We start from the raw sequence: 15,537 nt of genomic DNA, 5'->3' as shown, positions 1-15,537 counted from the left end.
CTTTAAACAAACAAAAAAAGAGCCCCACAGAACTTTACTGAGGTAACTCAAGAACCCTCACACACTTCAGGGCAGTAGTTTTCATTTCATGATTGCTGTTTTCATTTGTTTTCACTTCAGGCCTTAACCAATGATGTCAAATTTGAAATATGGCATAAATTCCATTTCATCGTGCCGAGTTCTCATTTACTTGACTCTTCCCACTCTACATCTGCTGAAGTCGAAGAAATACTTGGGGGTTTTGCAGCAACATGTGCTGCACTTCATTTTTGCACCTGCTGATATCTTTGACAACAGCAAGCTAAATGTTTGAAACAAACATCTTACTACCTTATCCTGAGGAGGAAAAATAATGAAAAGAGACATAATGCCTATGCCTCTCTAGAAAATTAAAGGCAACCAAACACTTTAATTTGGATAGCCATACTTAATATTGTCACATTAAAGATGCAGGCATTATTTTAAAAAGCAACAGTAGTAGCATTTAATAAAAATACTCAATGTTAAAACAGATAGAGAACTGTCCAACAAATTTTAAGCTTCAGAGCAGAAATCAAAAGTTAGAGCCCTATCATGAAGCATAGTGACTTAAGGAAAGGAATTCAAGAGATATAGAAATATTCAGCTTTTAATTCACATTGCTCAGTAAGGAATCCTGTTCTTGGATATTTATTGTGTTTGACAGCATTTCATCAAAATGGGTTTATTGCCCACTCTAAGGGTAGAAGGAGAGGGGAGATGAAATGCTGTTGGCACTGCAATTTTTTCAAAACTTTAACTTGAATTACTGAGATACAACAGAGAGCATGCAAGTCAACAAAAATCACTTGAGGTACATTTCTCCTGTTACTCTCCATGACATATGGCAAAAAAATCTTACATCCAATATGCTTAACAAGGTGAAAAACGTTTGGGTGATGTGACAGAGACTCAGATCACAGAAGTGAAGAGCAAGAACCCAGCCTATTAACTTAAACACTCCATTTGAGATAAAAATGAAAAGAAGTCTCAGAATCACTTCATAACCCTAGCAATCACTTCATAACCCTAAGAGTACACACATAAAGAGGCTAACTGAGAAACTCAGGATCAAGTCCAGCTCTTTAGTGAATGGCCCACAGGGAGACCAAACCCACATCCTTGGTGTCATGAGCACAGAGCTAAATGGTTTTTTACATCTTCACATGCAAAGGTACACAGAATTCTCTCCGCTGTGGCCTGAGAACTAAAATACTAAAATAGTGTGTGGCCAAATGTGTGAGAGCTGAGACTGTGTGTAAATGGAAATGCTCTTCAGAGCACCTCGCAGCCTGGGGCTGTCACTGCATGTGGGGCTTGAACAGCTACTGTGAGGTAAAAGGAAGAGCAACCAGGGATGGTAAGAGTTGCTAGGACATCTTTAGGGAACGGGAAAGGGAGGAATCAATGTAGCTTAGAAGGACAAGTGTAGGAAAACAGAGGAATAAGGAAATAAAAGGGTCTAGTCCTTTACAAACCAACGCTGGTCATGTCCTGTGGCCAACCAGCACCACCTGCCCTGTCTTCCCGGGTGAGGATTTCCCTGTTCTGAGCTCTGAGCACAGCAAGAGCACAGCTCATGTGCCCAGCCCTGCTGAACACATCCCAGCATGTCCCATCCCACGTCCCCAGTGGGACAAAGAGGGTTCAGGGCCACCAGAGCATCAGTCACAGCCCGGGGCAGCGCTGGCCCGGCTGGGTGAGCACACCGTGAATGGCCACGCTGTGGCTGCGGCTGTGCCGGCGCTGCTCACAACAGCAGCTCTGTCAGGAGCTACAGCGCACAAACACATGGCAGGAGCACTCCACACAACCAATAATGATCTGCAAATGCACAGAGCCCGAACTGAAGGACATCTGCATCGTGCTCTTCCCAGGAGCTGATGTTTCAGTGAGTCAAAGTGTCCTTCTTATTGTCTGAACAGCAGCAGTTGTACTGAGGAAATGCTTCTCAAAAAAAAAAAAAAAAAGTTAAAATAAGTTTCACCAAGATACAACTGAAATCTGTCATTTTTGCTCTGCCAAGATAAGAACCATATGTCAAAATAAAATAAAAAAAGCAAAAATTTTTTTCCTAAAGCAAAGATTTGTTCAGGTACAAAACGAAAAATGTCTAATGAGTAAGGAGCTCACGATCTTATTCATAGTAAAAGAATCAACATTTGCGATTTTTTGCGTACTACCTAAAATTTGCTGAAACACATTTTTGTCTCGATTTAACAGAAATAAGTCAGCTAGAAATGTGCAGCAGATCAAAATCAGCCTTAACCAGAAAGCAGTTTCCTGAAGAAAAACCCATTCCTTTTCATCACATGGACAACTCCTGCATCACTTCACTAAAATCCCGTTCAAACACCCCAAATCACTACAATAAGGCAAGCACTGCTTCAGGGAAATACTAACCACAGGTTAAATGAACTCTTTTTGCCACAAGTAATGTCCACAACAGACAAGTAGTGAATAAAGGATTCTCTATAGACTACGAGCAGCTGCATTGAAGGGATAAGCACCCTCACAACAATTAAAAAATAAACTAGGAGGGTGCCAGCGTTTGGAGTTAGTTTTTTTAGGGAGGACAATTTTTTGCCTTTTTTTAAATTATATTACATTGCGATTGCAATGGGGAAAAATAGCAATTAAAGCTCAAAGTCTGCCAAGAAAGCAGACAGGAATTGCACGTACTAGCTGGCTTGACAATAAAAGATTTTAAAGTAGGAGCAATGCTCATTTGAAAAACATAAAAGTTTCTCTATAAATAACCTTCACAAAACAGTCAGTTACAGCATAGCATGTAGTTTTTAAAAATTTGTATTTTAAAGGCCCTAAAAAATCACACAATTCAAATGCATTTTTCAGAGAAGATAGTTTGTGAAGACTCCAACCACCTTCCATTTTAAAAAACTTGTTAAAATACAGCTAAGTATTCACCTCAACAATCCTTAAAAAAGGTGGAGTGAGCAATCACCTCACTGTTGTTCTCATACACACAAAGAATAAATGTTGTAGTATGACAATGCTACATATACCTGCTTTAAGAAAGCCAGCACAATGAAATGACTAATATTTTCAACATAATGAGGAAGAATTATAGTCCCATTTCATGGCCAACTTTGAAAGCCTGTTATGACAAGAGGGCCAGGTTACATGCCCTGACTTACAAAACTCTGAAACCATATGAAACACAAAATCCTGCTTCATCAAAAAACACTCAAGTACACACAAATTAACACTTGGAGAGAGTATATAGGTCAATAGCAAAGAGGCTTCAGTGTCTCCAATCACTAATTCAGTCAGTGGGCACCACTCCTGGATGGCAAACACAATTTGTAATGTAGCCTGTTTTCCACTGGATTAATGGCATGCCTGTCCATGCTTAAGCAGATTGAATATTATGAAATCCTTCACAACATGATAAATCCTAGGCCAGATGACACAGCAAGAGGATCAAGACTCTTATGGAAAGTAGAAGGAAGAGGAGAATGCAAATATTAGTGGGACTTCAGGCTGATGTGTCAGAACATTGGTTGTAAGCTAATATGTAAGAATTAATTATCCAAAATCAGCAATGCTGGGAACAAGTTACGAACAGTTCCCATAAGTTTCATAGCTACTCATCTTTCACTTGGTTCTCTGCTGGCAAAGGAGAAAATAAAAGGAAAGAGAATTTTCAGTCTACACAAAGTCTGTGGGACAGGCTTCCTGATGTTAGAAAAAAATATTTTAAACAATTTTAGAATTTTGGAATCTTTTCACTCTCTGTGAGATCCAAGTACATCACTGTGATAGAGAGCCTGAGCTCTTTGTTCTGCATTACCAACTGCCAAAAGAAGAGGCAAGCAGTCAGAGCCATTCTGAATTATTACTGCACAACTCTAACTTATACAGAAGAGCTACCGAGGAGTAGGAATGCAATTAATTTTTATATGGTCATGAGTGACTTACTGACTACCAAAGTTAAAATACTCATGTAAGCAAGAAATAAGCACAGTAATATTATTCTCAACATGCAGAATGCACACCAGGATCTAGTTGTGGGAACCACTCAAAACCACAGAACCTCAGCTGAAAAGACTCAAAATCTGCTCTAAAACAAGCTTCAACAAGACACAATAGCAAAGACTTATTATTTATTGCTTATAACTGAAAGCAACAAATACAAATAAAATTAAAAACATGTTCAAACAAAATCCCCAAACATGCAAAATGTACAAAAAAGTCTTAGCAAGGACTCAAAGCAGGATTTGAGGTGGACAGCAGAAACTCATTTGGGTGCCAAGACAAAGGCAAAGTCTTGCACCTAGCAGGAGATAAAATAACCTTGTAAAGAGGTACAACCTTGCACCAGGAGGTGAGAAGCAGGGAAGGACCAGTGGGTCCTGGTGGTGCTGAATCTGGGGTAACATCTGGATCCTGTCCATTTTCAGTGTGGAGCAAGCTCTCAAATAATAAAGGTTAACCACCTCCCAGGCTACATTAGAAAGGGCAGCCTGAGGAACATGATTTTTTCCCCCTATGTTCAGTACTTACTGAAGTATTCAGTTAAAATAACTTCAGCACTGATTTAAGAAATAAATAAAATAAAACTTAAAAAATAAAAAATTAAATTCAAAAATTAAAAAAAACCCAAAACAACTCTGGACTTCTAACAAGCTGTCAGTTATCTACTGGAATTTCACTTGGGGCATCATCCCAGTAAGCTCTGCAAGCAGATCAAAAAGGCAGGACTACTTTATCATTATCCTAAAGCCAGCCTGAAGAAACTGTAATCAGGAGGAATTTGACTAGCTGACAAGACAAAACTGCATCCCCACAAGAGCTTTCACAAGAATCAGAACCCAGTTACTAAAGCTGAAGCTGGTCAAAAGAGTTCTACACCTTTTCTGCAGCTCAAGAAAACCACCAGAACCGGATCAAATAAGCAGTCATTATCTCTGACTCCTAGAGACCAACACACATACATCAATGCTTATATTTATACCACTCCTGTTCACAACTTCATGCTTTTATCACATTAAAATAAAAACATATAAAAGCATTCTCAACTACTGTTTGCAGACATTATCACAGCAGTTAAGCCCAGAAACACAATTTTCTTTTTCTTTCAAATTGACGAAACACAGGAAGGTGTTCTTAGATACAAATAATGTAAACAAATATTTCTCTATATTATCAGCTCTGCTTAAAAAAAAAAAAAAGGGGAAATGAAATTCAGAGCATCATTGAAAAGCTTTGCAACTAGCAGGTCATTTAATAAGGAAGCACTACATTCAGCAAGGAGTGAGTAGACTTGAACTAATGTGGCTGCACACATCTGGCCCACTGTCTATACTACTGAAAACAAAACAGGTGCAAGTGTTATGAAAAAGTTTCAAAGCAGTAAAGAAACCACAAATTATCTAAATATTGGGTAGATGGGGGAAGAGAAGAAGAGAAGAGAGTCTCAAAGACATTCCTAGCCTGGTGTAGGCAGATTCCCCGAATTACATTCTAAAAATATTTCCCTTGCAGAACAGCCCTGACCAGATTCTCCCCAGAAAAGGAGTTGCATTCACAGACAGAAAACACAATATTTGGAGTCTCAAGAAACTTGCAGAAACTATGTAAATGTAATTTCAACCACGCTGACAATATTATTTCTATTTGAATTGTGTGTGCCAACGTGACAAAAATATTCAAAACTGGTATAAGATGCAACCTTGTCTTTGCAAAGAAAATATTATCAACTTGATTGTTCAAAACAATTCCTTCAACACAACATGGAGGAATGCAATAAAACTCCAAATATAAGAAATGCAAAAGGCTTGCTTAAGTAACAGCCTGCAAACTGAAACATTTGCTTGGCCTCATCCCAAGACAATTCCTCAAGGTTTTCATCCTTCTCATGCTGACAGCCTGACTCACCAAAGCATTCACATTCTTCCATTCTCATCTTCCACTTTTTTCTCAGTGCAATGGACAACTTACCAGATAAGGAGATGAAGCTGGTGTCCACCTTGTGAACTCATCCCCACAATTATCCCTCCAGATTGTCTTTTGGCAAAGTTTTCACAAGGAAACCTTTCTGTTCAGGATTTATTTCATGGATGCCACCAGAGATTGAACAGCCAGGTGAACAGGTAAATTCTGTCTAGCACTTGATGTGCTTGTGTGTGTGTGTCACTGTTATGCAGATGTTTATATATATAAATATATATATATATAAACATCGGCATAACAGTGACCTTCATGGGCAGGAACAACTTTCAAAGCAAACTTGCAGACCTTACTAAAGATGAAAGGCATTTATAGGAGTTGAAAGAAAAAAAAAAATGGCCAAGTCTTTGGAAGAAGAGGGTACTGAGAATTACTAAAGAAACAAGCTGCATCAGACTCAGGAAATCCCTGATACAAAAATAGTTGGATGTGAGCAAGGAGTCAGGTTAAGCCTCGCCTATAAACTTACTCTGTTTCTAGGCACACGTTTGCTTAGGGCTAGAGTAAGAACCAGGATACAGGGCAAGATGCACTCTGAAACAATTTATCACTGCTGTTAGTTAGGATACGATTTGTAAAAAAGAATAACAGAGTAGCTTTGCCATCAAGAAACTCTCACCAATGGATTCTCCCACTATACACAAAAACATTGTTTCAGTAAGGTGCAGCTGAGCTCATGCTACCAGCATTCCAATAACCTACACCAGGTTATTTCCAGGTCTCGTGGTACAAGACATGGAAAGCAGCGGGAAATGAGAAAAAGATTCTGAAAATATAATTTGCTGCATTTTCAACAGCTCTCTGCAGACAGCAATCCACCCTTCCCCAGAGCACCTGCAGTGCTCTTGTCATGCTCATACAACAAGAGCAATCCTACCAGAGAGGCTCGCAGGGAGCTGCAGCCAGCCCAGTGATCCCAGAGCTCAGTGCCAAGTGTCCTGCCCTCCCTGTTCCAGTTCATGCTCTCCCACTCCTCCTCCCATACCAGCTCCACGCCGATTTCAGCTACCTAAAGTAACAGACAATAAATGTAGCATCTGGGAAGCTGCCAGGAGGGGAGTGGATCCTGCCACTTCCAGTATCATGAAGCTGTTATACATCAGCACACTATTTAATAAAAACTCTCACTGATTCACCTGCAGAGCTCTTGGCTATACATGAAAAAAAAAAAAAAAACAACCAAAGCAAAGTATTTTTACATCGTATTCAATTCATCGTATTGACCGAAAAAATTTAAAATTGCATTAAAAATGTAGAAGCACTATAGATGTTGCTAGAAAAGTGTTAAGAGAAGTCTGATAAATACAAGCAGAAATTATTTAGTATGTATCTACCTATAATAAAGCAACTGGATGCAATGGAATGAGAGGTGCTCAGTTCTGGGGGAGAGACCAGAAACACACACACATCTGTTGAGTAAATATAGACAATAACACTTCCTCTTTCTCACTAAAACACTTGTTTTAAATGCAAAGCAACTTTTTTTCTCAGGTGTCGTCACCTAAATAAAGTTTATGTTATTGAGCTACTAAAGACAGTTCAAAGTCCAAAATAGAACCAAACTTTAGCTTATTTCCCAGCAGCTCAGGTGGGACGTTCACCTCTTCCAGGTTTTCCCCAAAACAACAAACACCTTAAACAGGTCAGTTGTAAAGTAGTTTCCAGGACCACCTGAGAACAAATGTAGGCAACAGAGGGAAAGTGCTGCATTTAAGAACAATGGAACATCACTGACACAAAAATCAACTACTCAAAGATATGCTGGGTGTTGGAAGAAACATCTCAATTATCAGAGCACTTAAAAGTCCAACATTCAATTTATTTCACTAAGAGCAGAAAGAAAATAAACTTTATTTTACAAGGCTGGAGAAAAAAAGATTCCTAGAAAAGCAATGGGATGATTGCTTATAAATCAGGTGACCCTTGATTTTAAAGTAACAAGGTCCTAAAGTTGGAAAGCCATTTATTCTTATACAAAACTGAAAATTTTTGTTTAGCAACAGTGAAAGCCATCACAAGTCTGTAGCACCGGGGTAAGACTTAATGCTATCCCCCTTTGAGGGAACAATAGCAACATTTTTCAAACTGAAGTCTGGATCTTTAATTATCTTTTTGTCCAGACCAACCTTTTTGTAGCACATCTACTTTCAAAAGACAAAGTAAAGAAAACCCAAGATTCCTTGCACAGTGTGCACCAGATCAGCAACATGAGCACATTGTAGTTAACTGCTGCAAGACTCTTCCTCTCTGGACAAGTCAGCAGGTTACATAAGCTTTGAATTTTTTAAAATATGAACAAACAGACTAGCATGCCATTGTGAGCCTTAGGCCTTAGAATAATGGGGCATTTTTAAAAAGAATTTGAAATGCTCCACATGATATTGCTTTGCAAAAGATAATGGCTTCATTTTACTTTCCATTCTGCAGCAAGAAAAACTTCTGTGTTATTTACAAGCTGATAATGAGAGTGCTTGCTAGTTTATAGTATTTAGATACTGTATTATAAAACATACAAGGGATTAAAAGCATTGAGACTTAAAAGGGAAGTGTTTTTTTGAAGTGCATATATGTGAAACGTAGAGAAATAGTCAGTGTTCAAAGAAACAAATTCCATTGGAAAGTCAGAAATACAGTTCTCAGTAGTTTCATTTTTCAGCTGTGTTTTCAACTCAAGTATTTCATCAAAAAAAGTAACATGAAAGTAAGTCAGTAAAATCAATTACAGAATTTAAACTATCCTATCTGGTTTTACTCTGATGAAAAAGATTTTCAAATGCTTGTACTATGTATCTGGGCAGTTTAAATTATTTGTGTTATTTAAACACCAATTAATTTTATTTTTCACCTGATTCAATTTCAGGCAACCTAGTCTGAGGAATTTACTTTGAATAAAAAAGGATGCTTGAACTTGATGATTTTCCTTTGAAATTCTTCATAAGGGTGACAGTTGTCTTGCATTTGTACTTCTAAAAAGCCTTCCACAATGAGGTGCTGACCCGTAAAAAGGCACATGAGCATTATCACAATTCAAATAAAGGCAGAACTAACTGCTGGATACAAAGACAGAAGCAAAGCAGTTAATGTTCTCAAGCTAGGGTTTTATAGAGAACTGAGAATACTGCCTGTACACATATCAAGACAACAAAAAAATACAAAAGAAAGAAACAAGTCACATGTTCATGACACAAGTACCTACTAATTTTCCCATGAAGCAGTTACACACAATCTCTTTCAAGACAACTGTGAACAAACACATACAGACATTACACACTTCCATGTAAATCATATTCAATAAACAAAAGAAATAAAGAGGTTTCAGCAGCAGCAATGCCTGCAGTATCAAACACACAAGAGAATTTCTGAAGCACAACACCAAACACTAGGATCCAACACCTCACAGAAGTTTTTTCTCTACACACTACTAGTATTACTTTGAATTTATGCAGCACTATCCCCAGCTGAACCTCAGAAGATGGATCTATGCTAGATTAACTAATAACTGAGCCACAAACAGAACCAGGTAAAATACTGACAATTGTGTAACAGCTCAACCAGCAAAATTGGCCACAATTCCTTCAATGAATGTAGAAACATGCAGTGTGATGGGTTTTCTGTAAACATCAGCCCCATGGTTTCCAGTATCATTTGTTGATCAGTAAAATATCCAACAAGGCTGTTGAACTTAAACTGAAGTGTCAAAATAGCTCAAAATTGTAATTCCTTCGTTCTCCCAGGGGAAATTCAAAGGATTGCTGAGATGCTCATGACAATTCAAAAATCACATGGATCAGAAAACATACCACCACATCATCCATTTCATTTCTGCCTAGCAAAAAGCACTCCTGTGGCTCCAGCAGAATGCATCCCCAGAGAGCTGCCTCAGGGAGCCAAAGGCTCAGACCAGCAGCTGGCATCACCAGTGCATTTCTTCACTCCTGTTACCACAGACAAAGTTCTCTGTACTGGGCACTGCTGGTAACTGGATTAGCAGATTCAGGCATGTTCAGGAGTTCCCACCATCAAGAACATATTATCTTATGTATCTTTCATATCAATGTGCAAGATAAAGAGCAAACACTGCTGGCTTGAGAAAGATCTAACAGGTATACAAACAAGGACATTTCCCAAGCTTTGCAAAATTGCTGACCATAGCGGCCACTTCAGTAGCAACACACACACACTGGCTTGGACAATAAGAGAGTACCAGCAGCTCTTGGAAACAGGACATGGGAGTTATTACTCTCAGTGTTACAAGGGCTTTCACAAGGTTGGGGTTTTTTTCACACTTGAAGAAAGCCAAAGCAGTTTCTCAATTGTGTGAAGTTTCTATTCCCCCACCCCCTAAAAGGGCTAAGCTATACTTGCATTTTGAAAACTGGTGACATATAGAAAAAACCTACTGATTAACAGAATCACACTTTTATAGGACACACACATTGTTCAAACATTGCTTGAGAACAGTGTTATAAAGACATTTTCCATGAAGCAGAACATATTAGGAACAACACAGAAGTTATGATATACAGCTAATCCAGCACATTTTGTGTAATAAACCATTTAAAGTAATAACACACTTCCAGACTAGTTCACCATCTTTTGAACCTTTGTAACCATGTCTGGAAAAACAAACTAGTCATTACAAAGTCATAAGAATCATCAGCCATGCGTACAACATTTGGTCACTTCAGAGTCCATGTATTAATATATTCATGACTTATAAAAGGCAGACACTTGCACAAATCATTAACCTAGATTATTAACTGTTACAGCATCCAATAGCTTGCTCACAGTAATAGTTACCTATTCTACCTTGTATTACTGTGGTCACACCCCTCTTTAACATGCCCTTAATGTGTTTATAACTTGGAACAGTTCATAAATGATTTATAAAAAATCTTAAAATAAAAAATGCCCCTGTATCTCTTTTTTTTTTTAACCATCTGGTCTCTCAAGACACAATATGTGAAAGTACAAAGCAAAGATGGAAACAGTATACATCTGATTTTAAGATGACAGATGAAGAAAAAGGGTTTTTGTTGTTCAAAAACAAATATATCTACAAGGTATTGACTATTCGCAAGCTAACAGTGGAACAGTATGATCAAGAGCATAATTTTATGTAGTTTTAAATAAAGTGCAGTCGGAAAAGTGACAGTTTATGTATAATTAACCGAACTGCAGGGAACGTAAAAACGACACCACACTTTCAGTCAGTACAATCACTTACCAATTTCAGCAGGTAGTTGCTTGATTTTGTTCTCTCGTATGCTAAGCATGGTGAGTTTTGACAAGTTTTTGATATCCTTTTCCACAGTAGTTATGCGATTAAAGCGTAGGTACAGCGTGGCCAGGGAGCTGAGCCTGTACACCACCGAGGGGATTTCTCGCAGTTTGTTGTGCCGCAGGTCAAGCATGCGCAGCTTCTTCAAGTTATCCAGAGAGTCAGGCAAACTGGTGAGTGAGTTTTCACTCAGAGCCAGCGTCACCAGGTTCACCAGACAGCCCACCTCGGCTGGCAGGCACTGCAGTTTGTTACTGTATAAATAAAGTTCTGTCAGCTGCGTTAGCTCTTTGACAGCTGATGGAAGCAAGTGTATAGACCTCTTGGACAAGTCCAAGCGCATAGAATTCTCCTCCCGGCATTTATTGAGCTCTTTGATCACTTCAGCATTGCTGGATTTTTTGCGAGTACCTGTGGCAGGATTAGGTCTTTTTATCGTATTGTCCACTGAAAAAGCTACCCCAGGCTGCGTGCTACTGGAGTCCTTCTTTCCATCTTTGGCATCTTTCCCTTTGGTCTTAGGCTCCTTTTCTTTGCTCTCTTTCCCAAATCCTCCGGAGGCCTTTGCCTCCTTCTCCCTTTCTTTTGATGATTGGACTTTTGGATCCTTCTCTTTACAGTCCTTTTCTTTTCCTAGATTACTACTCATGGTGACTCAACGTTCAGCAAGCACCACATGAAATCTGTTTCTGAAGTCCACAAGAACAATTCAATGCTGAGGCAACAAGGATCCTTAAAACACGCAAATGCTGAAGCCAGAGGGGAGCTTCAGAGGTGTGACACCCATTTGCTACATATTGGTTCTGAAGGCACTCTTTCCTAATCCTGCTATCAGGAGATCCAGCTGTAGAGATCAGGTCAAATGCTCCGTATTAGTATTTCTGGAACACAGAGAAGAGAAGCCAAAGTTAGTGTAAATATAAAACTTCCAGTTAAATACTGAGTGTTTCTACATTGAGCCTGTGCTCACTAACTCAGGTTAATGATTTGTCCTTCTGTTCAAATGTCAATGAAAAACCCAAGGCTAAATCAGAAATACTACACATATTGCTCACAAAAGCCATTGTGACACAAGAACTGTAGTAATTAGTATATGTGAGGGAAGAAAAATCACAGTTCTTAAACATAATACTGCCTTCAGTACTACATTTAATACTACATTATCTTATGTCTTACCTAGTTCTTAAAATAACCCCCTGGTCATCAACATCAATATTCTCTCTTCCCTCAATGCCCAATCAGCCAATAAATATCTGCTATAGTTTTAAGTGCCTGCCTCTTCAAAAAAAAAAACTGTACAGGCTTATTCTTTTAGCACAAGAGACTCTCAGTTCAATCTACAGTAAAATCTAATATGCTCAGTAACACAAACACTTTGGCTTGAGGTCTCTCTTCTGACCAACTCTGAACTGCAGGTCTCTGCTTTTCATGTGGAGCAGAATGTTCTCACCAGCTTCATATGCTTTGAAGAACCAAGCACAAGGGTTTTTAAAATACACCTATCAAAAAAGTCAGCCCAAAGCCCAGAAGAAACAATATATTATGCTTCAAGATAAGCAAAATTATGAAGTAATTTCTCTTGGGAGTAGGACACAATATATCTTTACCATATCTCTAATTTCCCTTCTCAATAAATACAATGCAGACTAGGAAGTGAACAGATGTCTCAAACCTATAAAGACCAATTTACATTTTTACAAAATCATAATGCATCATGAAAATTAGCTTTTCTTCATATTTCAATTCAAAACACATGACATGCCCAAGAACTTAATGCAGTGTGGAAACGTTTTTGAATGTGTCTTTGTGGAAGAAAAATAAACAATCAATGGCAACAATAATTCAATGTCTCTATACTAGTCCACCTTTTAGCTTTGATACGAAGTATCCGCTGCTGAAGAAAGGTCCCTTATTTCCCAGCCACCTTGTTTAAATACTCTTAAAACCTTCACAGGAACTGTGTCACTGTCCTGGCTTTCCAACTCCTGCACAAGTTCATAAAGCTTGTAATCAAAATCTATTAAATAATATTTTGCATACTTAAGCCATCACAAGTACTATAAATACAAACATTTTTTAGCAAAGCTCAAGTAACTATTTTTAACTGTGGTCATGTAGTGTATGATTACCTTCAAATACAAAAATGTACAGGGAGAACACAAAGCTGAACACTTTGCTCTATATATAGATATACATATTCATTCATATTTTTTAAAAAGGTGAAGAAAATATATTTAATAATAATCAGAAGGACCAGCCACTTTACCCCCAAAGTTCAAATCCAGCTGTTTAGTAAAAATGCTCAAAAGAGAACCTGCCACAGGAGGTGCCTTTCAGTCCTTCACCCTGATTCATTACTGCTGCAGCATCACCAATTGTGCTACAAACACTGTAATATCAAAAAAAGATAACCCTTCCTCCCCAAAAGCCCAAAACTGCCTCCAGTTCCTGTGTTCTGGACAGCTCTGTTGTAAAGAACCATGGCTGAATGCTAGCAGCAGCAATCAAAAACAGTTTTTAACTTGGAAATTTTCTGCACTGTTGAGTTTTCTAAAGCAGCACAAGCCAGTTCTTTACTAGAAGTTCTTTACTGGTTCTATCCTTAAGACTTCCACATGGCTTTTACACCATCCATTAATTTAACCTCTCCTCAAGATTGCTAACCTCACCAGATTATATTTAAAACTGCTTCTCAGCAATGTATAATCAACACGCTTGTAAAATGCCAGTAATAGGACATGCAATGACTCCCAGTGCAAAAACACAGCTGACTGAAGGGTGGGAGCCCCAAAGGCTTGACAAGGTTTTCATTATGAAACAGTAACACAAAGAATCAAGAACTAACACAGTTTCTGAATTCCAATAATAGACAGAAAAGAGACCTGAGCGCCAGAACAGCTCCTGCTCCTCATCCAGCCCCCAAAGTGCAAAATACTCGAAGGGCTGCTGCTCTCTTGAGCTTTCAATTTAATCAAATTTAGAACCCACCAAGAGATTTGTTTCATTTCTTATGTGCACAGCAGCTGGAGGAGGTTTAGAAAAGAGCCTCAGAAAAGAAAGACTGCTGGAGATTAGTGCTGCTGAAAGCAGCTCGGCAGCGCAAGTGCTCCAAATAATCTGCACGCATTTCACTGTCTTGGTTAGCAATAACTTTAATTGTACCTAGAAAGAAATTAAATGTTCATCTTTAATGCTCTACATGATCTCTACTGCAGGTCATTCAAGCTGATGGAGTTACTCACATACATCAAGTCAAACCTGTATGTAAACTTTTGGTGGGCATTAGTATAATAACACATACTACAGAGAAAGTTAAATATGTTTCAAAAGGTTATGCATATTTTTCAAGCCCTTTCAGTTAAAGGACAAGAGTCACCATCAATTCTAAACTACAGTCAAACAAGAATTCATTGTATCCCAAAAGGAGAGCTTCTTTCAGAGATATTTTTAGCAAAAGGAAATTAAGTGAAATTAGCTAGTTCTGCCAACTACTTCCATTTTCCAATGCTGTTCAAACTGACTTCCTGTCAATATTAATTGACATAAAAACATTTAACTATTATGTCCTGGAGAACTTGGAAAATTTAATAAGACTTGCTTGGCACAGTATGTGAGGGAAAAAAAGTTTAAAGAAGTTAAGGAAAATAATCTCTTCCCTGTTCCGAGTATTACTTTTTTAAAGTAAAATATTTGTAAATAGCTATAAATAACCAACTTCAGAGTTTTGATCCACTCCTCCTGATGTCTGGTGAACATAAACCAGATGCATTTCATTTTTTCTGTCATCTGTAACTGATGAAACTTCAGAAACAGAAGCTACTTAAGCCTAAACTGTATAACCTTCCTTACCATGTGGAAAAGAGAAACACATTTACCTTGTAAATTTTAATGATTTTTTTTTTAATATGTAAAAGTAATTGAAAAGAGATTTCAGTTTTTCTGAGCAATACAACCTAAAACATCTATGCAATAAATGCTTTATTAAAAGTGCAGTAATGTAGGAACATTTTGCAGTTCTAGGAATAACACTACACTAATCAGTGCAATTTGGCAATATAAATACTGATGTTTCCTGGTCACTATCTAACACAATATGAGGCTTGAGATAAAGGATTTCAGCCAACTGCTATTCAAGTAAGGCTGTAAAAGCCTTAACTGTCTCCTACCCACTACTGCAAAAAAGTGGGACCCCCCAGAACAGGCTGTTCCCTGCATGAAATACTCCCAGCAATCCCTCACTTCCCAGAGGACGCCTTCAAGTGTCT

The 15,537-nt window shown here is 38.2% G+C and overlaps 1 protein-coding gene across 4 annotated transcripts in view; it reads right to left on the bottom strand.

Annotated features, from left to right (window-relative positions):
* The window catches only part of SHOC2 (SHOC2 leucine rich repeat scaffold protein), a 60,675-nt gene that overhangs the window by 24,557 nt on the left and 20,581 nt on the right, over positions 1 to 15,537 (bottom strand). For 3 of the 4 annotated variants that reach the window (XM_030950860.1, XM_030950862.1, XM_030950861.1), the window contains one exon: positions 11,219 to 12,153. In XM_030950860.1, coding sequence (XP_030806720.1) covers positions 11,219 to 11,921 — 703 coding nt within the window. In that variant the 5' untranslated portion in view covers positions 11,922 to 12,153. Of the gene's footprint in view, positions 1 to 11,218; positions 12,154 to 13,137; positions 13,213 to 15,537 lie in introns of those variants that run through there. The other variant, XM_030950863.1, reaches the window with a different exon arrangement.

This window comes from Camarhynchus parvulus, chromosome 6 (assembly GCF_901933205.1).
Source record: "Camarhynchus parvulus chromosome 6, STF_HiC, whole genome shotgun sequence".
Taxonomy (NCBI): domain Eukaryota; kingdom Metazoa; phylum Chordata; class Aves; order Passeriformes; family Thraupidae; genus Camarhynchus; species Camarhynchus parvulus.
The sequence above is the reverse complement of the archived record's forward strand: the minus strand, read 5'-3'. Positions and strand labels throughout refer to the sequence as shown.